This window comes from Aquila chrysaetos, chromosome 11 (assembly GCF_900496995.4).
Source record: "Aquila chrysaetos chrysaetos chromosome 11, bAquChr1.4, whole genome shotgun sequence".
In the NCBI taxonomy this organism is placed as follows: Eukaryota; Metazoa; Chordata; class Aves; order Accipitriformes; family Accipitridae; genus Aquila; species Aquila chrysaetos.
In genome coordinates, this window is record NC_044014.1 from 10,504,238 (window position 1) to 10,529,569 (window position 25,332).

Genomic DNA, 25,332 nt, shown 5'->3' on the forward strand with positions numbered 1-25,332 from the left:
CTCAGCACCGAGGCTGGGCTTCCCGAAACGGCCTCGTTTCCAGGTCTCTGCAGAAAATCCCTTCACCGGTTCTCCCACAGGAGGAAGAATACTTACCCTTCCCGCAGAGTCCGTCAAGACCGACTAAAGAGAAGTGCATTACCTGAGCAAAACACTGGCACGACAGCAGGGAACACGCCTGCTCCAAGACCTTTGCGTTCAATTGTCTCGAGTGCCATTGTAGAAATGACTATGGCTGAGATTTTCCAAGACTGGGGCTACGGTGGCATCCACTTGTGAGAGATTCCCAGAAATTACAAAGCTTAAATCCCTACTTAGTTTAAAAAAACCCAAACAAATCAACCATTTAATAAAAAATTCTTGCATGTAAGTTCACTCTCATCCTGCAGCATCTGCAGGCATTGCTGCATCGGGTGGATGCTCGATGCTCAGTGCTGAGAGCAAGCTGTGCTGCAAAGGCCCACTGCATTAAAAAAAAAAAAAAAAAAAGCAAACCCAGACTCAAATCCATCCAGGAGATAAACCCTAAGGCCAGCACAAGAACTCTGACTAATTAGGGCTACCTAAGCTCTCCTGGGTGACCTTTATAGTGCATCAGCCCTGTGTTGTGGGATCACCAGGTTGAAAAAAAATGTTTTAAAATTAAAGGTATCATCAGGCCTGGTCTTCCATCCCCCAGTCAGGATCACTTCACACAGAGGGATGACATTACTTTAGCTCACGTGCTATTTGTCTTTGCCAAATCACGTGCCATTTGCTTTAAATAAAAAGGACTTTCAACCACTGCTACTCCTGCAGAAGCTTGCTGAGCGCGGAGAGGGCTAGCGCAAAACGAATTTAGCAGGCGGTAGCATTGGAACCCAAAGGAAACAGAGGATTTCTCACAACTAGAGCTGGCTGCAATTTGTCACGATATTCACAAGTTTTCTGAAGGAAGTTTTCCACTCGGGCTGTAAATCTTCCTGGCCAGAGTAAAATGCAGTCAACGCATAAATGAGTTGACAAGTCATTCTCTGCACATACTAAGTTGCTTTTATTAATCCAGAACTGCATGCTACAGATACTGTACAGCATGAACATTTATTCATTACAAAAAATGGCTTCCAAACCATTAAAAATGAAAATCGGAATAAGAGCATAAAACGGAACAGTAACATCACAACTGTTAGGAAACATTCAAAGTATTCACAAAAAATGTTATAGTTAGCATCTTAATAAACCAGAGAAAAATCTGAGACAGTTTTACAATCGCTTCATGTCAACTACAATGGCACTGAATGAACAGATGAACAATTTTTCAGCTTTATACAGCGTTTTTTGCAACATCAACATGCCTAGGTTTTTTTTTTTTTGTTTTAAGTTTGCTACCTACCTGTATGTAGTAAGTGTACATAAAAGTGGCAGTCTGATTTTCCTTTTATGAATAATCTAATATACAGAATTTGGCCCTTAAGGGTTTATACCTCTTCATTTTAAATGCTTTCCGGACAATCTGCTACCAAACACGTCTGTTATAGGTGACATTAAAACTACATACATATCTACCTATGTAACATCACAGCAAAACATGATGAACAAAAAAATTACAGCATTAAAAAAAAATAATAAAGTTGTCGGGAGAAAGTTAAAAGTCACTGAGAATTTTGGCACATAAAAATTTTGCACACAGCCTACAGTCCTAATGTCGCAGGGGATTCAGCTGCAGTTCTGAACGGGAGACACTTGGACCTTGCTATTTTTCAAACAGCGTTGCTAAAAATTCCCTTGCTAAATTTTCAAGTCTTTTTTGTGTGTAATGGCTTTTAAAGCAATTTTTTTTTTTTTTTACACTATTGATCCTTGAAAAAAATGCATCTGCGAATGTCCATTTGGTGGCAACTGTGTTTCATATAGCAAAAAAAAAAAAAAAAAAAAAAAAAAAAAAATCACGAAAAGAAATCAAAAACAAAAATCCCGGAAAAAATATATATATACACATTTATATATAAACTTAAAAACCTTGTACAAATGAGTTGTTATATATAAGATGCTTACACTAAGGGAAAAAAAAAAACCTTTATACAATGTTTCAAGAAAAAAAGAAGAAAAAAACATTTAAAAAGGGACAACATACAGATACAACAAGCAATTTCTAAAGCAATAAATACTACTGGTCCAATAGCGTTGTGATACTTTTAATTGTTGAGTAGCGTTCCCTCCCCCAAAAAGAACAACACCATGGAACAAGGTATATTAACACATTTTTTTTAACCCTTTGTTTCTGTACATTTAAACAATAACAAGTAACATCACAATAAAGGTTGTTTCACACGAGGAAGAAAAAAAAAAGAAGTAGTAGCGGCACCGCATTCGTTGTGCCCTTAAAGGTTTAAAAACCAGATGTAAAATGATTGGTTCGCAAGCTCGTATTTAATACAAATAATAAAGAACCAATGCCTCCGGCAAGGGCTGCTTCAAAATTGCTTCTTTTTTTTTTTTTTAATTTTTAAAATCAGTCTTTAAAACTAAGCTATTGGAACTACATAACAATTATGTATATATATATATTTTTTAAACGCTACAAAGACTTTAAACAGCTGTTGATAAAAATTTTGGCAGAATCATGAGGCTTTTCTCATCTACATATTTAAAAAGGAGAAATTGAAATAAGAATGGGTCAAATATTGACCAATGAACTCGATAAAACATCAACTAATGTAGCCACACGGCACGAATTAAAAACGAAACCGAGAAACGACGACGGACAGCGGACGACGACGAGGAGGAGAAGGAAAAAAAAAAAAAAGAAAAAAAAAAAGAAGAAGAGAAAAAAGAAAAAAAAACAGAAAAGGAAAAAAACCCAACCCCCAAACCCCAACAGAATTCAATCCCCCCGAAGGAGACGGAAAGGGCTAACGAGGCTAAAGCTATTCTAAGGACTTGGTTACGAGGGAGAGCGGCTGGGGCTGTGTCCCCGGCAGCGAGCTGTGGGAATGCAGGGAGGACGTCGAGGGCTGCGCTAGGGATGCGGCCGGCGGGAGGGCGGCCGGCGGGTGGTCCAGGGCCCCGTTGGGGCAGCTGGCGGCAGGCAGGGCGCCGGGCTTGCTCGCAGCGCTCTCGGCGAGGACGAGCGAGGATGGCGGCGGCATCATGACCAGGTGCGCCAGCGGGTCGGGCTTCAATGAGAGCGAGAGGGGTTGCGTTTGTTCAGTCTGTGGTTTCGAGTCTCTGGAGGGGGAGGCGAGCGTGGCGGGGGAGGACGGAGGAGAGTCTAGTAAGCTTCCATCTGAAGAGGGTGGGCTGACGCAGCTGCCTTCACCTTGTATGTAGCGAACGCACTTTTTTTTTCTCCTAGAAACAGGGAGAGAGGCATCTGTGAATAAAGGGCAGAGACGCCGACGGAGACAGTCATCTACAGCAAAGAGCCGCCCGTTAGCTACTCTGGGCTCTGCGCGGGCGGCACCCCGGCCCCACGCGCCGTCCTGGGGGTCTGGCGGGGTGTCCTCGGCACCGAGCCCGCTTGGGAACCTCCCCTCGGCTAACGGACTTGGGCGGGATTCACCAACTGTCTCTTCGTCCCCCTCCTCTTCAGGCCGCCTCCTTTCCTTAGCCACTTTAATAATCAGAAAATCAGGCAAGATGTCTTTGGAGCCCACTGTGCTAATCTACAAGCTCGGCTCTCCTCCGGGAAAAATGAAACAAAATAAAAAAAAATTTAATCCTTCTAAAAGAAAAGCTCTGGATAGTTGATGGTATCTCAAGATGTCCCATAACGCTGTCCAACTCAACAGGGCTATCTCTACACCTGCATCACCTGTCGCCTCTTATGATGCGCTGCCCTTGGGAGGCTGCAAGCTACTGCTCACTGCCTTCTCCTCTGTTAAGAACCACACCAAATCCAGAAATGTCAGAGTCAGACAGGAGGGATATATAATAGAGAGAACGAGAGAGAGGGGAAATAAAAACAAAACGAACAAACAAAGCAACAGAAGAAAAAACAGGAAAAGAACAGGATAAACAGAGTATGATCCAAAATAACAAGAATAACTGGTTGTATGGCCTGCAGGTTGTGGCTTTAAATCGACTCAGTTTTACTTTTTGTTTTAAGGGAGAGTGGTAGATTTGGGAAGCTGCTCGTCTCCGTTTTGGGGAAATTTTCCTCTGAGAGGCCATCCATGTAACTCCAGAGTGGGATCCAATTTCAGGAGGTGAAGAGCACGATGACAGGTACAAAGGTGAGGAGCAACATGGAGCTTATTTCACACCAGGGAATATGAGAGTCTCGCAAGAGCCGCTCATCTTCAAATAAATAAGTGACCCGACAGAGATCTTTTCTCCTCCCTCTGTCCACTTAACAATGTAAAGGAGCAATGAAAACAGATGACAGTTTCACACCATCTCTCTTGCCAAGTATATGCAAGACAATTCTAGCAGCAGGACAGAAATAATGAGGCAAACAACCACAGCACCTGGCAGAACGACGTTCAGTGGCCACCTTGACCCTAATAATGACGGCTCTCCAGCCCTCCTATTCACGAGCACGCTTTCCATGGGAAGTGCTGAACCGCTGTCACACAGCCCGAGGTATATGACAAAGTCTGTCTAGAGCAGCTCTGCCACAAAAACTTTGGACGCTCGGCTAAGCTGCACAAAGCCACCAACGTGAAGGAGTCGGTTGCTCTCCCCCTCCCGTGGACACCTTGCTCTAGCTCAGCAACGCCATGAGAAGAAGCGCCCAAGCGTGGCACAGCGGCCGAATGTCGCTGGGTGACATTCCCCGCTCGCGTAGGTGTCCCCGCTCCGCTGCTGGTCGTCAGTGCTCTCCCCTGCGTATGGCCACTGCGCCTGACTTGGGTTAAACCGAGGTCCGCTGCCTAGGCAATGGGGCTAGATGTTTCTCGACTGCAAGGGAGATCTAATCAGCTTGATCCTGGAGTTAAAAGGTATCATCTCCCACAGCCAGGAAGGGAACAGCGACCCCGGCACCCCGTCTTTCCACCAGCTCCAGTGAGCGACCAGTGCTGTGACATCCCTTCCTGCAGAGACTCAGGCTCTGCTCTCAGGTTCTGCTCCACATTCCACATGGCAAGGGAAGGGGTTAGGGCTATGAAGAGTTTTAACCACGTTAGCCTGCAGATCGATACATGCTAAAAACTAAAGACGACCATGCAACTTAAATGTTAAAAAGAAAGAAAGAAAGAAAGAAAGATAGAAGACAGCAAGTGAAGGCTGTAAACCATGCTTTATTAGAGCAACGTTAAAAGACAGAAAAAAATTAATTTGGTGGGTTCAAAACAGAACCTGTTAATTCTTCTACCATCAACAAACAACACGGGAAGCCTCTGGCTCTCGGCTAAGGACAGGTCTGCTCTCTTCCTCCCCTCCCCTCTCCTCTGTCTCACCACTTCCTCAGCTTCAGCTATGCAACGCTACCAGGGCCACAGTTCATGTTTGGACCTTCTGTACAGCTCCTGTGGCAAAGCAGAACAGTGATGCTTCACAAAGCTCACCGATAATACCTGTGTGGAAAGGTGGGTTCTCAGTTTGGAGACTGCAGGGCTCCCCCCCGTACCCACATTAAAATAATTTGCAAGCAGAGACCCAAGCTCTGCCTGCCTCATTGATGGTGGTCCAGAAGCCATTCGACTGGATTGCTCTGAACCTACAAGGCAGTTAATTATTTCACTGGAGGCAGTTTGAATCTAGCATGCCAAAAATTCAGATTTTTTTTTTTAATACTATTTAAGTTCTGTGGCCTGAAAGGAAGAGTCCCCATGGCAAAGCAGACTTAAACCAGGTCTACCTGACTGTCTGACTCAGAAGAGTTAACAACCTTTTTAAAACTAAACCCACTGGCCTGCTACCTGAAGTAATTTGCCTTTGACTACGATTAAGGGAGCAGATTGCTTCCTCTGCTTCTGTTGTGTATTAAACTCTTGAATAGCGTGGCCACTTTTAGTCTGAAAAGCCATTTACTTAACCCACGATGGTTAAAGGCGGGGACGTTTCTCCAGCCTGTGCCATTCCCACCATGTGTTATCTGTGGTCATGTACGTCTCAGGGTTAGGTGGGACAGAAGGCACAGATGGTAAAAACCCAAACCCTGCAAGCCAGATTTTACCAGAAGGGAACAACACCAGGCAACTCTGGTGAAGGGGAATAAGTAAACATCCAAGGAACTCTTTGTGCCTCAGTTTTGCTCTCCTAAAATTGGGAACAAACCCCCTACCTATCCCCTCTCAGAAGCACCAGTGAAGATTATCCACTTGTGCGTCGCTCTGAAAGCATCAACTGCTGTATCAGTCCAGCAAACACCAACAGACCTGACCCTGCTCGTGCTGCCCTTGAAGCTAGCCCCAGGACAGCATCGGGAAACCTGTAATGCTGCGATTGCCATGAGTGAAAGCCACAGAGGATGACATGGGTTTATTCAGTTGCTGCGAGCAAAGATGTCTCAGTTTCTATTGTAGTAGCAAAGTGCACATCTTTAGCACCTACCTAAGATGCGCTACAAAATGCTACCATGCTAGCAAATGCAATGTTGTAATGGTTAGGACCAGAATTAGGAGAGAAGTGCTCTAATGCCTAGTGATAAAATGCCTCCATGCATTTAAAAAAACCAACAAAAAACGACACAAAAAAAACCCCAGAAGAAAAGCAGCTGACTCTACATCCGTAAGTCTAAAGCTATCAGCTACACCACTGAAGTCGTCTCTGATGTGCTGCAAAGATTTCTGACCAAAATCTGGCGTAAGTTAAGAGAGGGTTTATGCTTCACATGTAACCTAAGCACTGTACAGACCGAAGGCTGATAAAATGTAGTTTTAAAAGTATGCTGTTTACTTAAGCAGCTAGGGAAAGATAAAGCAACACAAACATGATGTGCCCCCGGTTCTTGTACTTGGCATACAGAGCCTGACATGCTTCAAATACTCTATCTCTAGACTACACAAATATCTGCTGATAGTGTGTAGTGAACTAAGCACAGAATAAAGCCTAACTAAACACGGCATTCAAGTCTTTGACTAGCATGAGACTCCAGCCTCCTGACACAGTGAAGTAGCTACCCAGCTCTTCTGGGCTGAACCTTTCTTCCTTTAAGCTCTAAGGAACTGCTGCTTGCAAAGCTTGTTTAACATACGTACTGGTACCGGTACCTAACACCCCACACCCGGTACTAGCATGCCTCGAAATGGGACAATATGCAATCCGTTGAAGACGTTTCTGGTGCCTTATCTGGTATTTTGACATACACCACCACCCTCGATCTGTGTTCTCCTCGACACTAAGCACAAACAAGACTGCGTGCATACACAAAATACGATGGACGTCTGATCTACATTCTAAATGAGATGGAGCACATGGGACTGGCATGAGTAAGAGGGGAAAATGTGGGAGAGGAATCACTACACACAGAGTGTGGTTTGGGTTGAAATACCTACCATCATAATATTCCAAATTCAAAGACTGCTTGTATCAGAACAAAGAAACAACAAATTTAACCAAATGCGATTATATAAGGAAAAAGGAATGAGAAAAGAACTACTCGGTATCCCTCCACCAAGAAAGAAGTACGTACTGAGTTATACATGGAATTAAACTCCAGTAGAACATGGGCTGTCGAAATTTGGGCTCTCTGATGTCTTTCATCTCCTTTTAATGCTGGAAACTGTCCTACTAAAGTTGTAATTAGTTTTGTCTAGAGCTCAGGCGTTTACAGCTCACTTGTTGGGATAAAATTTAGGAAAAAATGTGTTTTCGGAATCAGAAAAAAAAAAAAGACATCAGATAATTTAAAAACGCTGGTATCTACATAAAACTTACCGAGGCGTAGAAGCCTACAGGTAGCTATTTAATTTTGCAGAGAACACCAAAAAAATGGTACAATATAAGCTGTAAACACTGGCTTTTACATCTCTAATCATGAGAAAAACGCTCGTGCTGCAGATCCCAGAACCTTTTTAAAAAGCCTTTGGAGGCAGTGGACATAGACCCAAATGAAAGACAAAATACAGATGTCCAGCTAAACAATCATTTTGCTGACAATCTGGAAAAAAATAAAAAAAGCCAAAAAACTGCCAGCTTTAAGGACTTCAGGTTTTCTTGTTCCCAGTTCTACCACCAGGGAGAGGTTATTGGTAAGGAAAGAGAGAAAATGGCATTAAATTAGCAAGAAATTCCAAAGATCAAAGATTATTAGCAATTGATGCTGTGGGAGAGAGAAAGGTGGGGAGTGGGGAAAAAAGATTAAAAAAATAAAATCACACAAATGCACTAAGAGGACAGATTGCTTTTATTTCCCCAAAGGCCTAATGGGTAGTATTATACCTGCATGGTTTGCACCATAAACTCTGTCGGTCAAGCCCGAACAATGCCCGACACTTCTTTGGAGTATTTGCATCTGTTAGCATAAGGTAAACACAAAAAATACAACACAATGGTGGATAGAGCTCATTTGGTCTGCGTCATCTTAGCTACAGCTACGTTTAGCTTTCAATCACCTCAGTTTTATTTGGTAATCTCCCCTCGTACCAAGGGCAGGAAAGAAAACAGGACTTTCACAATGAGCCAAAAGAAAACCAAAAAAAATCTCCGACACGGCCGTGCGTCTGTCCGGTGTTGGTACCGCGCTCAGTGCCGTGTTACCAAGGGCTTTGGGAGTGACTTTCCTTGGGTGGAGGCTTGGAGGGCAGGAGCGTGGTTGAGCCACGGATCAGATGGGCTTAAGGCTGATGCTGTTTTACAGTGGGTTTTTGGCTAGCAGCAGCAAAGAGGAAGGCAAAAAAAACAACCAACAACAACAACAACAACAAAAAAAAAGCAAAACCCTTTCAGAGAGACAATAACTCATGGCAGTGTCCCACTCCCTTGTGTCTTCTAGATCACAACACAGAGCTACAAAGCAACAAGGCAGGAAAAAAAAGGGGAAAGTACCAAATAAACCAGCTGCAAATCAGCCATAGCGAGTCTGGGAAAACTATACACACCTGCAGGGGCCGCACCAGTTATTCTGTTGATCAAGGCCAAAGCGCGCTCGGCATTTCTTAGGAGCGCTCAGGTCTGAATGAGTTCAAGAAAAGCGAGCAGAAAAGGGAGAGAGGAAAAAAAGAAAAGGGGAGAGGGGGGGAGAGAGAGAGAGAGGAAGAGAGAAAAGGGGAGAAAAAAGAGAAAGATAAAAATAAGGAAAAAATAAAAATAAAAAAGGGAATAAAAATCAATGTCCTCGTTATTAATTGCAAAATATTGACTTTTGATTTAAAAGTTAAAAAAAAGTGATAATCACATTTTTATTCAACTCTTGAGATTAGCTGTTGCAATTAAAGCTGCAGTATCCCTTTATAAAGGACTGTTTCTTTCCCTTTTAAAAGAGCAGGTAGAGGAAAGTCATTGTGGCTGGTCTAGCAGGATGTTTCAGGCAGGATTTATTTGGGCTGGGTTTTTTTATTCTCTTTTTTTTGAGAGGGGGAAAAAAGGAAGAAAAGAAGCTGAGTATGGAAATTAGATCCTGAACATGCTTTTTTCTTCAACTCAGATACAAAATAAAGAGAAAAAAAAGAAAAAAAAGAAAAAAAAAAAGGAAATTATATCTCCTGGGATAATGCAGCTTTTGGAATAACATTCAATTTATTTGTTTTTATTAATTTGTATTTAAAAGAATGGATAAGAATAAGCAGATTGCGGAATGAGTATGTTAGTATCAGCCAGAAAATAAAACGTAAAGCATGGCAAGGTGCTGAGTTAGTACAGCTAGTGAATTGCAATGAATAGGCTTGAGCAGAAAGGAAAAAAAATTAAATAAAAAAATCCAAAATGAAAATAATAATAAAAAAAATGCATATGCATGCTAATGTGAGAAGACTTAGTGGGAGCCATGAAAAATGCCATTAGATTAAGGAGGTTCATTACTGACTTGCTTCCATTCTTTATCAGTCTCTTTAAAGAAATACTGCATATTCAATTTGCACAGTTAGTACAACTCTTGCGTTATTTTTACTGTATTACTGTTTTAATAGCAATTGTTACAAAAACGAAAAACAAAATTAAAAAATACTATCAAACATATAATAAAGATATATAGATCATAAATACTATCAAAACGTGTGGATGGTATTTTTCTCTTAATGTCATAAGTGTTTAATGTTAAAATCTATAATGGCAGGAAAAAAAATTAAAAAGCAGTTTATAAACTATTTTAAATGACTCAAAATGACGTTAGCACCTGTAATCGGAGGAAGTGAAAGGCAAGGATTTAGGAAACATTCGCTGTGTTCTGAAAAAAAAGAACAAATTATACAAAGGCTTCAAAAAAACTAAGTCAGGGCTTCTTCAAAATTGACTATGAGATTGCCTATGCAGTATTTCTAATTTCCTATATAGAATGGCAAACCTCCTTAATTTAAAATGGGTGCGATTTACCACTGTAAGGCATGCATCGGAACATACAGGTACAGCCCAAATTAATACCAAACACATACATACGTACGTACACGCACACACATATGCGCAAAATAAGCAGACAACTTTATAAACGATGGCATAGGCATTACAACTACGGCTCTGCAGTTAAAGGCTCTGCAATTACTACGTACAAATTCAGCTAACGTCACAAGAGGCTCTTACATGCAATGGCTTGGTTACTAGTTTTAGAAGGGCAATAATGCATAAATAATTAGAGTGCATTAAAAAAAAAAAAGGCTGTCTAGTATAGGGACCGGCTCCCCGTGAGGCCAGGAGACTCATACCCACCTCCCCCGTACCTAGGAGCGTCACACCAGGATTGCCACATTTCCACTAAGCAAGAGATTTAGACTTATTTTTACTTACCATTGGTCTCTCCTGGCTGCTTATCCCTTTTCCTCTTCTTCTTCTTTCCCTGCAGGAAACACACACAAATGAGACGGATTAAAAATAACCCAAAACACGTGTCCTTGCAAGAGAGCACCGAGCGATGGGGCTGCGGCCGGTGCGGGAAGCTCCCCGGGGAGGACACCGGAGCGCGGCACCGGCTCACCCCCAGCGCGGGGAGGCTCGGGGGGCTCCGAGGGGATGCTGCGCCCTGGGGATGGCTCTGCCCGCCCGCCCCGGGACTTTTCGGACAGCCTCGCTGCAGCCCCCCCCAATGCTAACACCCACCAGAGCTGTAAGCAGCTGGGGAGGGGGCAGAACAACTTGCAAGATGCTTCTTTTGAGCTAAGATCATCATGAAGACAAAAACATTTGACGCTTGTAGGCTCCTGCATCTGGAAGTTTCACACATCATTTGTGGGCACGTTTTGGCAGGGCAGGGAGGGGAAGAAGAGGGACACTGAAGTGGGGAGAGTGCATGTGTGAGGTCAGACTGAGCCCCTGGAGTTCCTCAGCGCCCAAACCCGACCGTTACGGCAGACGAGGAAGCCACAGTAATGAGGAAATGCTAACCCGCAGGTTTATAAGTGCGCTGGCAACCTAGGAAGCAAAGCCAGGACAAGAAAAAAATCCAGATATAACTAAGACCCTTCCCACATTTTGCTCTATCACAAGGAAAATAACCAGTACTATCTTGCTAAACTGTGTCCCTTTCCCAAATACTGTCCCGCAAAACGATGCTATTTGTTACGGTTTCTGACTGGAGGGAGAAAGGCCCTTTCTCCGTTTCCCTCCAGCAGTGTGGGAGAGGACAACTGGGAGCCTGACTTCAGTGGAAACGCAACGATCATTTTCCAAGAGAAGAGTTATAAAGTAATAAGCATAGCTCAAAAGAGAAAAGCTATTTTCTACGAAAACTCTTCTAACACTGAGCTACAAGGTTTGCAGAGCAGTACAAAAAGGCCAGTGTAGGGGACAGAGTAATTTCATTTTCACAGCTCCCCAGATGCTAAAAGCAATGACTTTTGGGCCAGCAATGTCAACTATGAACATGAACAGCACAAGAGATGCCAGCTTTTGAAGATGCGGTAGTTAAGAGAAGTTGGGGAAAACACACCAGACCAGCAGTCCCTTGTGGTCAAGAGGGAACAAACGTGTCTTGGAAGAAGGACTCTCACAGCACTTTTGAAGGGTTGGACATACCTGTGGGGAAGCCAAGAGGTTCTCCCACATGGTGGACATCTTTCTCAGTAGGTTGGTCTGGCTCCCAGCTAAATGGTTAACATGGGCTTCAGCTTGGCACACCCACTATAACATTCGGGACACTCACTATGATATATTCCTTGGAACGTATTAGTAAGAAATTCCCCCAACGTGAATATTGGATTTTTGATTTGTTGTTGTCCTATTTTTTCCTCCCCAAAAGCTGGCTTTCTGGCACAGGGCTTCTGTACTCCTTCCCCCGTGCTTGCTCAGGTTTGTAAACTCCCACCCCGCTGTCCAGGCTGCGACAAGCACAGTCTTGTTCATGAGAGCCTTCTGGTGATGGAAAAAGCTGTGTGTACCGTCCATTGCAAAGGACTGTTAAACAACGTGCACATAATCCTGTAGCTTGGATGCTGCTGAGAAATCAGCTCTGACATCTCTGAGGTCATTTTTGGGGATATGGGAAGTTGTTGCTCTGAGTCAACTGCTACAGCAGCCATCAGTCTTACATGACAGGCTGACAAGATAGACAAGCATTGCTCCTAAAGCTCCCCGAGAATAAAATAGGGAAAAACTTCGTATCTTGAAGTTCACGTACCACATAAAGATACAAGAGGTTCAGACTCTGCTCCATCTATATTGATCTAGATTGACAGTAACTCTGTGAAAGTCAGTGAATTTTTTCCAGCTTTACAACAACGTAACTAAAACCAGATAATTGCCTCAGGACCATAAGCCTGATTTTTATTTAATCTCAAGGAGGCCACTTGCATAATTAACAGACTGCATCTCTGGCAAATTTGCTTAATTTCTGCAGTACGTTTGGGAATTCAAAGGCTCTTTCAGTTTGAGACCTTGTAACTTCTTCACACGAGGGCCAGCCAGAACAGAGAGGTCAGGAGTCACCTGCCCTTTACAAACTCTTCAAGCCAGGTATTAAAGTACTATAACCCCTTCAGGAAGCAATCTGTTAAAAATGGCTGATATACAGGAATGTCAGCCAGGGACCAGGAACTTCTGGTTCCTTTTCAACGCAAGCTTTGAAAACTGTTCCTAACAAAGAACTGACAGAGGTTCCACTAACCTCTTTTACAAAGGAAATTGGGAGAAGAATCACCTGGCTTGCTTGTTTAATTTCTGTGCTACGAGAAGATATTTGATTACACAGCTAAATTAATACATGGACTTAAGAAAAGAATTACGGCAGCAGTTTTTCAAGTGCTCTGCAGAAGACACTGTTTTGCCTTTGCCTCATATTGTCCTCCTAAGACTTGAGCAGATGGTCTGTAACATTTTCCATCATGGTACTATAAAAATTCGTAGGCTGCAAGTAAATGTAGATGTAAATACTTGCTAACCGGTTTGTCAGCTCCCTCTACAGAGCCAAACCAACACGGGTTTTGACCGGACTGCAGAGTTCTTTGGTACTAATTTTCTAGAGTCCAGCACTCAGCACCGCTTAACATCTTCTGTTAGATCTCAGGAAGAGCAAATGTGCCTTGTGACACCAACGAGCCGCGAGGGATTCCCTGAACCCTCTTCTCTTATTTAAGAGCAGGCTGAAAGCTGCATTTCTTGAATGTACTGCTCCTGTTTCTGAAGACCTGGGCTACAGCTGGCCTCATCCTCGAGCCTGATGTGAGATGCCTAACAAATTAACCATTTCAAGCAGCCCAAAGGCACTCCCCCACTAGAAGTGTGAAGGGCTCGAGACCCTATAAAATGCTGAGGGAGGAGGGGAACTCAGAGCTCTGAATGGACCAGGAGAGCAGTAATAAATAAATCCTGTGGATGATGCAATCATGTGATGCAGAGGTACCGTGCTCTCCTCAGGCAGGAAGGTTCCCCCTGAAGGTCACTTGGGGGTACAGCATCAAGCTGCTGGGAAAGTGCTGGCTTTCTCATCCTGTCCTTTTTAGCTTGAGAAGAAAGGGTTTCTCAGTGCTCACACAGTGAGGACAAAAGTAAAAGGTCCTAAACACTGAAGGCTTTGTACATGCCCATCTGTCGGTGGCACAGTCACCGCGCAGAATGAGCATTCCCGAAACCTCAGTCGAGCCTATACTCCCTTTTGAACACCCAAGAAGGCGATACCGCACAGTGCCGAGGAACTACCTCAAGCCTATGGTCTGACAGTCTCAGGCCAGCCAATGCCAAAAAGAAAGGGAAAATGTGTTTAAGGAGGAGCGGCGCCTCATCAGGCTTAACGAGGTCTCCTCTGAGGAGCATGCACAGCGACACCTGCAACGGCGAACAAAGGAGGGAGCGAGGCAGAGACCAATGGAAAGACAAGATCATCAAGAAAAAACGGAAGGATTTGAAAAAATGTCCTGAAGTACATATTACTAAATAAGTGAGCATGTGTATTCTCCACCGCTGAAATGGTGGAAGAGTGTAAAGAGCTGCTGCTGCTCTAGGCTTCGCTGCAGACTCTGAACTGGCTTCTTCCCATCCATACAGGTAAAAGCGCAGATTCTCACAGAGGTAAACGTTGCCATATACAAAGCACACAGTTTATGTGATTTATGGAAAAAATAGGACATTTACGGTAAAATAGGCAGTGATGATGACTATGATGGAAGGGACACACTTCAACAAAACCAAAATGTGTAACACTGTACATAACTGACATCCATCTTACAGCTGCTGGTCCCCAAACCTGCAGGGAAGTCTGCCTGGAAGGTAGGGAGCAGGGTTTATTCCAGAGTTAGAGACCTTGCAAGTTTTAGGTGATTTTTATTTAAATTTTTAAAAAAATAATCAAGATGCTGCTATAATCCTATTAAAGAGGGTTTAGAGCTCACACCAATCCACAAATCTGTCAAGAATTTATGGGTTTAGGCTTGCAAACACTTACTACCAGCTGCACTGCTTACCCTTCATGGAAGAAGGTGTTATATAGTACCAGTAAGTGGTTACAACGCTGGCCTTATGTTTTTAAGACAGAAAATTCTACCACTTTTAGCTACAAAACAGGCTTTCTGAAAGGTGGAGGGGGGAAATCAATCTTAAAAACACTCCATTAATAGATCACAAACTCCAAAACACTTTTTAAAAAATGAGGCGGGGGGGGGGGGGGGAGATAACATGGCCATGAAAAAGCAAAACATAATCGAAATATACAACAGTAGAGCGTGGAATAATTCATTTAACCCCACTTGAGAGTAAGACTTTCAAACAAGTCACACTTTTGGTTTTGCCAGTCCTTCTCTGAAGCTAGGATAAGTCATTCTTCCACTTTCCACTATACTCTCACACAGATAAGCACAAGACACTAATTAGTCATCTTTTTGGTGGAAAGGAGAGGAGCCGTACTAGGGGAATTTTAAATTTTGTTTTAAAAAAATGAAATTTAAAATGACCAGCAAGCCAAACAGCATTTCCAGACGCTGGTAAAAGTGAAGGCAAGAGTTTCTTCACAGAGCTCTACTGTCATGCCCCAATTCTAACCTTTTACTAGTCCCAGCCAGGAAGCCTCTTCCAAGTGGAGGGCTGGGAATTATCCCCAATAGTTTTAGTATCGCAGAGGGAAGCGTCCGTTGTTGTTACCAGATTGGGATCCTGAGGCACGCTTTCCAAGTAGTGCTTGTGTGCAATGTGTGGTCGTAGTTCAGCAGGTCACATATACATTTCTACAAGCTCTACTACTAAAAAAATTTCCACCTACATAGGAACCTACATAGTTATCCCGTGCGGACCAGCCCGGGTACAGCTGCATATGAAGCTGTCGTTCCTTTCTTGCTAGTTCATAGTATTTCGCTTGTTCTTCTCTGGATAACGCGTGCCACTGAGGTGAAGAAAAGAGAAAAAGACAAAATAAAAAGCACAAGTGTGGGTTTTTTAAAGCGTGTTAACAGCAGAGTATATTATTTATATATAAATACAGCTAGAGTTGATTTTCACAAAAAAGAGATAAAACCAGATGATCTGGCATACTGACATTCATATTTTATTTATAACTCCAGATTATAACTCCAGTTAACTCAACTGAGTCATAACTAATCATTTACGTTCACTCAGCCCCTTTGTCTCCTGATGAGAGAGGAGAATTAAGAAAACTAAACAAAAATGAAGAGCAGGGGAGAGGGTCCAGAAGCTGAACCACTTGGCCTGAGCCAGATCTCAGTTACAGGTTTAGAGAAGGTCTCCCCATCCTTTTCCCACTGGCACCCCCTCTCCTCTTCTAGCTCTCACAGGTGCCGATACCGGTACTGTACCCAAAGGCTTCTTCCTTTCCCATTTATTTTTCTGCCTGTTTTAGGACCAAATAAAAGTCTGAGATTTTTCCATCTACAGGTCATGGAAATAACATTGAAATAACACTGCTGTTAATTAACTGCCCCTCTTCCCCATGAATGACCCCACTAAACCAAGGCCTTTGGTTTAGCAACTTCCCTATCTATTATCAAAATACCAGGAAAACACAGTGATTCAGAAGGTGTGAATCCTACCGAGTTTCTGTCCCTGCTTGTGCTTCTCCCTTGTTACCTACCCTTCGACCGAGGATTTGGTTGATGGCTGCGCTCTCTTTCAATGTGCATTCTGCTACAACTTTTGCTCTCATTTCCTTCATATACAACATAAATGCATTAAGAGGTTTCTTTATGTGTGGCTTCTTTTTCTCTTCTTCTTTTTTGGAGTCCTGATGTTTTCTGAAGGGTAAAGATACAACAGACAGAAACCTCACAGTGAGAACCCTTGTGAATTTATTAAATTAATCCCCTCAATCTCTCTAGCATTAATCCTCAGAAATCTCTAGGAAAAGAACCAGAAGGTTCTCTAGTGCCTTCACCCTGGCTGCTGTATGAGAACAGTTTTAAGAGCGTTATAAGAAAACTCCATTGTGTGTTTATGCAATATCACCAAGTACCCCCTCAGCCCCTAGAAGAACCTTGGAAGTACATGGGCACCCAGGAAAATGGGTTCATGGGGAGGGCTTGTGACCATGGTGGTAGACGAAATAATTACATCCTATCATCAGTGGGAACCAAAATGCTGTCTTTCTGCTTCACCCGTGAAATGAAAGGCAAGGAGCACCAGAAACACTAGGGGCTGAGGCAGACCAGGGCTCTCCTCGATTCAAACCTAAACTTGATACCAGCTCTCTCTGCAGCTTTGAACAAGCCATTTATGCTCTAATTTATTGTCTCCTGTTGTGTATCCAGTATTTCACGGCTTCAAACTGGGCACTGAGTAACAGGGAAACTGGTCAAGAAGCTTGAACCTTGATCAAGAAAATTTCACTTCTTTGTTAAAATGGGTGAAATTAATAACTACTCGTCTATGTCACAGAATGACTCTGAAAGACTGTTAACCACTATTTTGGCACACTTTGGTAGTTAAACCATGTTCAAAGCAACTAGAACAGAAGAGAAAAAGCAATTTTAAAAAGTATTTTACAGCAAAAACATTGCCACAAATCCAAGCCCTTTTAAAAGCCACACATGCACTGGTGATGCTTTGGGCGTTCTAAAAAGAAGACACGGGAAGCAACAACTTACGAGCTGTGGAGTGAGCCGACGTCGCTCTGGGAAGATTCCTGTTTGACTGTTGGTGTGACTATGGCCGGATGAGGGATTCCAGTTGTATGTAAACTATGGTGTGGCGGGACCATGTGTGGAGGAAACCTAGAGGAGAGAAAGCTGTGTAAATCGTCAGAATAAAAATGAATGAATGGGGAGGGATGTGTACACACATTTAAAAAAAAAAAAAAAAGGCATATAACAAGCACATGACAGCTAGACAAAGCATATGAAAGCTGGCAGCATTAATTAGCAATAAATTAAACATAATGACTCTCCTAATGTCATTAAAGCCAATCTTCCCCTTCATTATCATTACTGACATGAGACATCATGATTTTTAACATCTTTAACAAAAGGCAAATTCAACTGGATGAACTTGGATGAAAGTGGAATTGCAGCTACCTGCAAAAAAATCCACCAGTCCATTTCTTTGCTAAGAAATCATGTGCGGCAACCAAGGAATCAATTTTTATAGTTCTGAATCATGTTGTGAATTTGGGATAACATCTTTTATTCCATATTGACAGCAAAATAAAATATTAATGCCAAGACGATCTAGACGCATTTTTGATAATCCTTATAGGTGCCTCATTAGCTACATTGTGTTGATGGAGCAAAAGAAAATATTTATTTGTGTCTAATAAATCTCTGAGCCACATGGCTTTAACAGACAGTGGGAAGATTGTGGAATTCAGTCAATTTTGATCCATTAAGGTAACCTAGGAAGGCTTAAATTCATGCAAAATAACAGTCTAGCCTTCTGAAAGGGAAAAAATGTTGTCAGCTTTATGGTTTATGGTCATATACTTGGACAGGCCCCGGTCCTGCAACTGGATTCAGAGGGATGTGCAATCCTTCTGCATGAATCTAATTGCTCAGTCGGGGCCACAGTACGAACATGGCACAATCATGCAGACTTTTGACCCAAAATGAACAAACTTCTCAAAAGCAGGATTGACTGCTTATCATTATTTCTCAACAGTCTCAGAAAGGTTTTGCAGTGAATAAGGAAAGCACACTATGACTGCCTGCCTTTCCCTTAGAAAATCCCCACTGAAGTCAACAGGTTTCCAGGGAATGGGATCTAGCCTAAAATTTTGGCTAAGAAATAACTTCCCCCAAAATTCCAAAGCTAAAGTGATCTGGCAAACAACAAGGTTTTTTATCATTGCAAATCCCCACCCTCATCCCAGATTTTGAACCATCTTGGCCCAAATAAAATACCCCAAGAATATGGAACATGCAATGGGATAAAGAATTATTTCTTCTATCATCAATATACAATGAATTTTTCTATCAAACAGGATTTAAAATGGGGTGATATACCATGGATAAGTAGACTGTATACAAGTATCAGAAATATAATGGGATTTTTTTTACCCCCTCTTATAAATTCCATTACTGAGCTTAACCGCCCCCCCCCCCCCACCCCAAGCTGCCTAGACATTCCCTACATTCACAAGATGACACAGTAGTACTTTCATGAACAAGAGGTACTGTCCACTACGAGCTCTGAGGATCTTTGTCTATCAGCTGGTAGTACTCAGGATCATTAGACAGAAGTATTTTGTCTTTGAAGGCAGTGGTGGGAAGAGCAGGGACTGACAGGGATAATGTGAAATTGTTCAAACTGTAGAGAATTGCAGCTCCTCTCAAACAAAGGCATGGAAAGAAGTAAAGGAGGAGGGTGTGATGGCAAGGGAAGAGGAGAAGGGGCAGCAAAACGGCCATTCCTAGTTCTGCTAAAGACTCATAGGCACAGATCTCCAAGTGGATTGTCAAAATGCCTTCCCCGCTCTGACAAAAGTAGCTGGGAGAGAAACGCACGTCTGGGAAATGCTTTGGTGCATGGTAGGTCAGAACAGAAGACGACGGCGAGGCTGCAAGGAGACCAACCTCCTGGTCCCACTTCTGCCACAGAATTGCCTCACCATCAGCAAGACACAAACTTGTGGCCTCTGTACCATTTTTTTCTGTTCTCCCTCTCTTTATTTTTGTGCGTATGTATTTTGATTGGACACGCTTAAAGTTTGTTCACACAGTGCCTGGGGCCTTCGGCCATAGTACAATGCAAACAATGAAAACTGACAGTAAGAGCTTTTTTTAAAAACTAACTTACAAACATGGGTGAAAATAAAACCCATGGCAAAATCCTGACCTCACTGAAAGTGATATAAGCATAGGGATAAAAAGTTGACACGCATTCTGCCGAATGCCTGTCTGTCCTAGGCAAGACCCAGTGTTCAAGAGAGGACTATGCTGCTGGGGCTAGCTAGGGTTCAAACTGGAACGAGAGCCAGTGACAACGGGACAATGAAGGATGAAGATGGAGCCGAAAACCCTACCTTCAGAGAACAGGCAGGAAGAGCTGCGCTTGTTGGACATGAGGACACAGCGGGAAGGGCAGTGGGCATACACCAGCAAGGAAGAAGAGCTGGCTGCAGTGGTAGCACAAGGACAGAAGGGTATGACAGCGGACCTTAATAAGGTTAGACTCATCACTGCAGAAGGGCTCCCAAATATCACAAAAGATTGATTACAGCTGGAGTTAATGGGGACAAAAGATGGTGTCTGTTAAGCTTCTGAAGAGGATCCCTTGATGCGGCCACGATAACTGGGTCATAGACTTGCTTCTCAAATGAGGATCTGGTCAAAAATTCAAACACACTGCAAAATGAACTCTGCCTACATGGTGGACTGTTGCACGGTCAGGACGTTCAAAGGACACAAATTCAACAAAAGATAGGGCGTTATTATTTAAGATTTAAGTATGTCCAGCTAAAAAAAAAAAAGGAGGGTGAAGAAAATCTGCAAAAAATGTAACTTCTCCCCCCTAATTATGAGAAAAATGTTTTGCCCATTACCATTTAGGAGAAAGAGAGCAAGTATTTGCACATCGGAGAGTGACCAGATGGAGAAGTGGTGCAGCAGAGGAGGAGAAGCCTACGTACGCATGTTGTGTGAAAGCCTGGCGGATGGCGAAACCTCCAGTGACTTCAGCTGGGCTGAGGTTTTACCCACTGAGCTCTAAACTTCAGAGACACGGCAGCCTTCATCAACAGCCAGCTGCAGCTCAGTAGTTATTTTCGGGGTGGCAGTTTCCCCAAGGAAATTGTGTGTTCATTACCAATGACCGTTGATTATTTCACACTGAATCTCTCTCCCTCCAAGACACAAGGCTGCCTATTGGACTTATGCACTCCTTCCTATGTTTGGGGCTATAAAACCACACTCCAGAACCCAAAGTTGCTCTCACAATCCCATGGACTTCAGTGAGCTGGGTGAGGGTTCAGCCCAAAATCTGAGTGCCTACTTATTTCCATGTAGACATTCACTCACATGGCAATACGAGTCAGGGAAGAGTGTTAACTTTTAAGTTCCTGGCTACACTCCAACTTCAGTAATTACATTCAGCAAAAGTGAATTTCCCCTGAAATTTCAATTACAGAAGGTATTTTCCACTGCCACCACTTAACTGCTGTGCAGCGTTTGTCTGGTGTAATTCTGCTAAATTATTTCCTGATTTCCTCTCACAGCAGTTGTTTTTTCATAGTGGGTCCACTGTTTGCCCATCAGTCAGTTAACCCTGTCTCAATTTACATTAAGGGCATATTATAGAGGGGTAATGAAGGATCAAGAGATGTTATAAGCATGTTGCATGCATACAAAGTGAGTGGGGCGATGCTACAAGCGGACAAAAGGGTTGTAAATGGTTAAAACAACCTGCAGACACTACCTTAATAGTCTAAACCTTTTATGAAAATCACTATTAGTCACCCATTAACCTTTTATAAACTATTCATAAGCACACTCTAACTAATGAACTGTAATTACTAAGCTTAGGGAATATTCAGGGTTGGGAAGCGTTACGTGCTCCAAAGGTCTACACCATAATGCAGGCAAAGACAGGAACTACTTTTAAAGGAAGGCTCTGGAAAAAACGTGGATGGAGGGGTGAGGTTGGGGTCTGCCCTGGCTTCAACGTTTGGGCAGAGCCAACACAACGACCCCAAGGCTTGTGGCAGGGTCCTGCGGGGCTGCTGCCCGGAGGCCAGCCGTGAAAAGCATGTCTGGAAGCGAGCGTGGGCATCCCCGGGCACGCCAGCCCCATCTCCCAACGACGCTGGCTACTCAGGGCAAGGGCTGTCCCGCGGCTGAGCCCAGGCGCTCCAGCTGATACGGCGGGCATGAGAAAACATGCGTCGAACCGCGTATCGGAGCACGGTCTGCCCAGAGGGTGTTCCCAGGTATGGGAAACCAGGAGCGGAGTTTCTGGGCTGAAACAAAGGATAAACATCTTAAATCTATTCATCAGTCTGTGCGTGCGCCTGAGCGTGCGTGCGCGTGTGGGCTTATGTCAGAGACAAAAAGAAAGGCTGTGTGCGTATATGCACACCCCTCACCTTCGCCTAAGACATCCCCCCGTATTTTTTTCTCTAGACAAGTATTCCATGAATTGCAATAAACACCCTAAAAATTCTAAGCAGCTCATTATACACCACTGTCTCCTTTTATGGCTCCAAGCCAGAATATAATGATGAGTCTTAACTTGTTAAGGACAACTAATTTTTTGTTCCTGGCTGTCTCAGGGGCTTCTCTCTTACTCACTCTCACTTTACTTCACTGTTGACATGTTTCTGTTAACTGGATGTCATCTGCCTGCCTTGATTTTATGCACAAGCAGTGGGATGCATTTTTCTGTGCAACAATTCTGCTTTGAGTTGCATTAGATTTGTCATTATTCTCTCATTTTCCCCTTGCACTTGTAACATTTCATCTATTCCTGCCTTATTTTTTGAGCCACGGTGCACCCACATTATGGTTTATACATGATCTTGCTCCCTTTGAAGCCGGCAGATTTCAGAGCCAGCCCTCGTCAGGAGAAGTGCCTGCTACCAATTTAGCAGGCTGAGGGCCCCGAGCTCCAACAACTCAATCTAAAGGGGGTCACAGGGTGGCACAAGCGAGTGTCAGCAAGTGCTGTTTAATTGCCAATCTAGGCTTCTCCATGGTGTTTAAAGTATAATGACCCATCACTTAATTCTGAGAAGTCCTGGCCCTGCTGCTGAATGGAATGAATATCAAAGGATGTGCTAGAACAGGGCAAGGAGCCTACATTTCCTATAACTGCCATAAGTATAATAGACCTCTACTTCTGTCGTCCCATTACCACAATAATGTATTTAATTTGCTGTGTACTCTTTTTAACTAGATACCTTTCATAAAGCCTATCTTGGGAATATAGCCTCCCCCCTCCCACATCTCCCCCCTCCCTCAAATGACTAGCCTCTCTAATAACAATTAAACTAAATCAAGCTCTACTTTGCCTCACACCATGCCTGCAAGTCTTTTACAGATATGAAAAAAGATTAAATGGAGGGAGGGAACCATTGTTTAAATTTGCAGCTCTCTCCCCAACCCAGGATTTTTTTCTCCCCCGTGCTGGGTCTATTAAATACTTTTTTTTAAGTTGGTTTTGCAGTTGTTTCTCTATTTGCTGGAACAACATGAGCAAATTTTAGTTTTCTGCTTTTACTCTACTTACCTAAAGCACACAACACACTATTTCCCTACCCAGTCACTCACAAGCTCTAGCTACAGGTTTCCATTTCTCAATGAGGTGTGTTTCTCCCACTCCCCTCCCCGCAACCTTTTCCTCCTTAAATCCTCTATACACCAACCTTCACATATTAAACTGCAGAGATGGAGAAGAAGGGACAGAGCAGGGAAGAGACGTGGAACCTTGCTATGTAATGCATGCTAATTTAATTATGTGCCATCATCAAAATGGATTAGCTGTTTCAGCCCATCAGGAAAGTCTAAACCTCCACCGATTTAATTAACCAGACTGAAAATCAGATGAACAGAAAATAAAACTATCATTAGGAGCAATTAGTGATTACTTAAACATAGTGCTGCCAACCAGTTTGTAAATAAAACTAGCAGCCCCTGGAAAATTAGATGGAATTAATTGGAGGTAGGGAGGGGGAGAAATATATACTTCTAAAGCCTTAGAGGGTCAGGCAGGCCCTTTTATGTTGACTATCAGTATTTGGAGCTTTGGTGGGGGAAAACACAGCGCAATAACCTTCCTCCCAACTCTGCTTGAGGAGAGCCCTCCTCCCTCCCGAGACTCCCCTCTCGCACACAGCGCGCTGCTCTGGGTGACAGCCACCGAGAGAGCAAAAGGTATCACGACTTCTCCTCCTTGCTTTTTCAACATCACATTCTCCCAGCTTTTTCATTTAGTTTGGCTTTTAAAGATGACTTCCCGCTCCTCCACCTCTCCCTCAAAAGCAAATCCTTAAAGCCCAATGACAGCAGTAGGACACCCTCTTCTCAAATGGGAAGGTACCCCTTGTCCTCTCCTCCTCCGCCCTACTGAAAAACTAAGGGTGACTGTTTAACTGAAGTGCTTTCAGAAATACGCTTCCTAGATGAAATGCCCTCCTCTAGGGAGGGCAGCGGGAGGAGTTACGTTTGCTCTCGATTCAGGACCTCAGCATTTGAACTCACCTTGACATGGAAGCATTGACAGTCAGAGCTGTTGGGTAAGGGTGGCGGAAACCCCCTGTCGTGATTGGGTACACTGGCTGACCTTGCCTGGCAAAAAAGAAGGGAAAGAGAGAATGAGAGAAAGAAAAAAGGTTTTAAAAAAAAAAAAAAACCAACAAAAAACTTCTCTCTGCACAGTAAGCTTTATTCTCATTTGATCAGAACAAAAATCTTGGGGATTGTACAGCAAGGATCAAAGGAAAGAAACACAGAACAATTTGAATGCCATAAATCTGATAGGAATGGCTAATTAAATTTTATAACCTCTGCTTATGTCAATAGAGACCCTCTCCCCAAGCTGAAACTAGGTGTTTTGTTGTAATAATTAAAGGCGAAGTCTCGCTTGCTTTAATGGAGCCATCACACTAATTGAGGGCTACACATCCAAAGGAAAACAATAATGAATGTAAATTTATACCAAAATAAAGTACAGTGAATCAAAGGACTTCAGTTGCGCTTTGGGCCTCTTTCGGTATTTAGATCTCGGTGAGAAAACATTAAATTAACAGAGCTTAATTTGTAGCCTTTTGTCAGATTAACAAGTGTTGACAAGAGTTACCGGGGGAGAGTCCCCAAGAAGTATTGTGGGTAACCAATAGACAATCACACCTCATTACAATAATTAAAAAATACAGCAACATGCAAAACAGCATCCTCATGAAAGACACACAACTTTTTCTGATTGAGGTTTGTCTGTGCTGGCTAGTTCTTTTCATCTGTCCTTCAAATATATCATCTGACTGGGCAGGATGCTTTCTGGGGGGGTACTATGCTAGAGACATCCAGGCCAGTTGAGGATAGATGAGTTGGGAAGTTGAAGCATGAGTGCCAACGAGAGGGGAAATAAAAATCTTGGGTTACTTCTGCAAAGTTGGACATGCTACTCTCCTAGAGCAAAAGCAAATGTGATGGTATCACCCCTCAACAAAAACCACTTGGAGAAGCTGTAAGAGCTGTGGGTGGATAAGTTTGTCATGGGTGCTGACTTGTCATAAACCAGTGGTGACAGAGTCTTCCAGTGGCAGAGGTGGCCATTAGCACCTGCCTGATGAAACTGGCCACACATGGCAACATCCACGTGGTTTGGCAGCCATGACAGGAGGTTCAAGGAGGACAAACCTGTGTCTGCCCACATAAAAATGTAAGGCTCTGAGACACATATGAGCAATGAGGCGCAGGTCAACGACAGTGAGGAATTTCTTTCCTGCGCTCTCCTGTCTTT

At 43.2% G+C, this 25,332-nt stretch overlaps 1 protein-coding gene across 27 annotated transcripts in view; it reads right to left on the reverse strand.

Moving 5' to 3' along the window:
- Positions 1–1,009: 1,009 nt before the first annotated feature.
- Positions 1,010–25,332, reverse strand: part of TCF7L2 (transcription factor 7 like 2) — a 182,075-nt gene continuing 157,752 nt past the window's right edge. For 4 of the 27 annotated variants that reach the window (XM_030030528.2, XM_030030521.2, XM_030030519.2 and 1 more), the window contains 8 exons: positions 24,072–24,158; positions 17,532–17,657; positions 16,523–16,682; positions 15,710–15,817; positions 10,804–10,852; positions 10,199–10,249; positions 8,967–9,039; positions 1,010–3,330 (listed from right to left, as the gene is read on the reverse strand). In XM_030030528.2, the coding sequence (XP_029886388.1) occupies positions 2,907–3,330; positions 8,967–9,039; positions 10,199–10,249; positions 10,804–10,852; positions 15,710–15,817; positions 16,523–16,682; positions 17,532–17,657; positions 24,072–24,158 (1,078 nt within the window). In that variant the 3' untranslated portion in view covers positions 1,010–2,906. The other 23 variants (XM_030030526.2, XM_030030518.2, XM_030030517.2 and 20 more) reach the window with 17 other exon arrangements.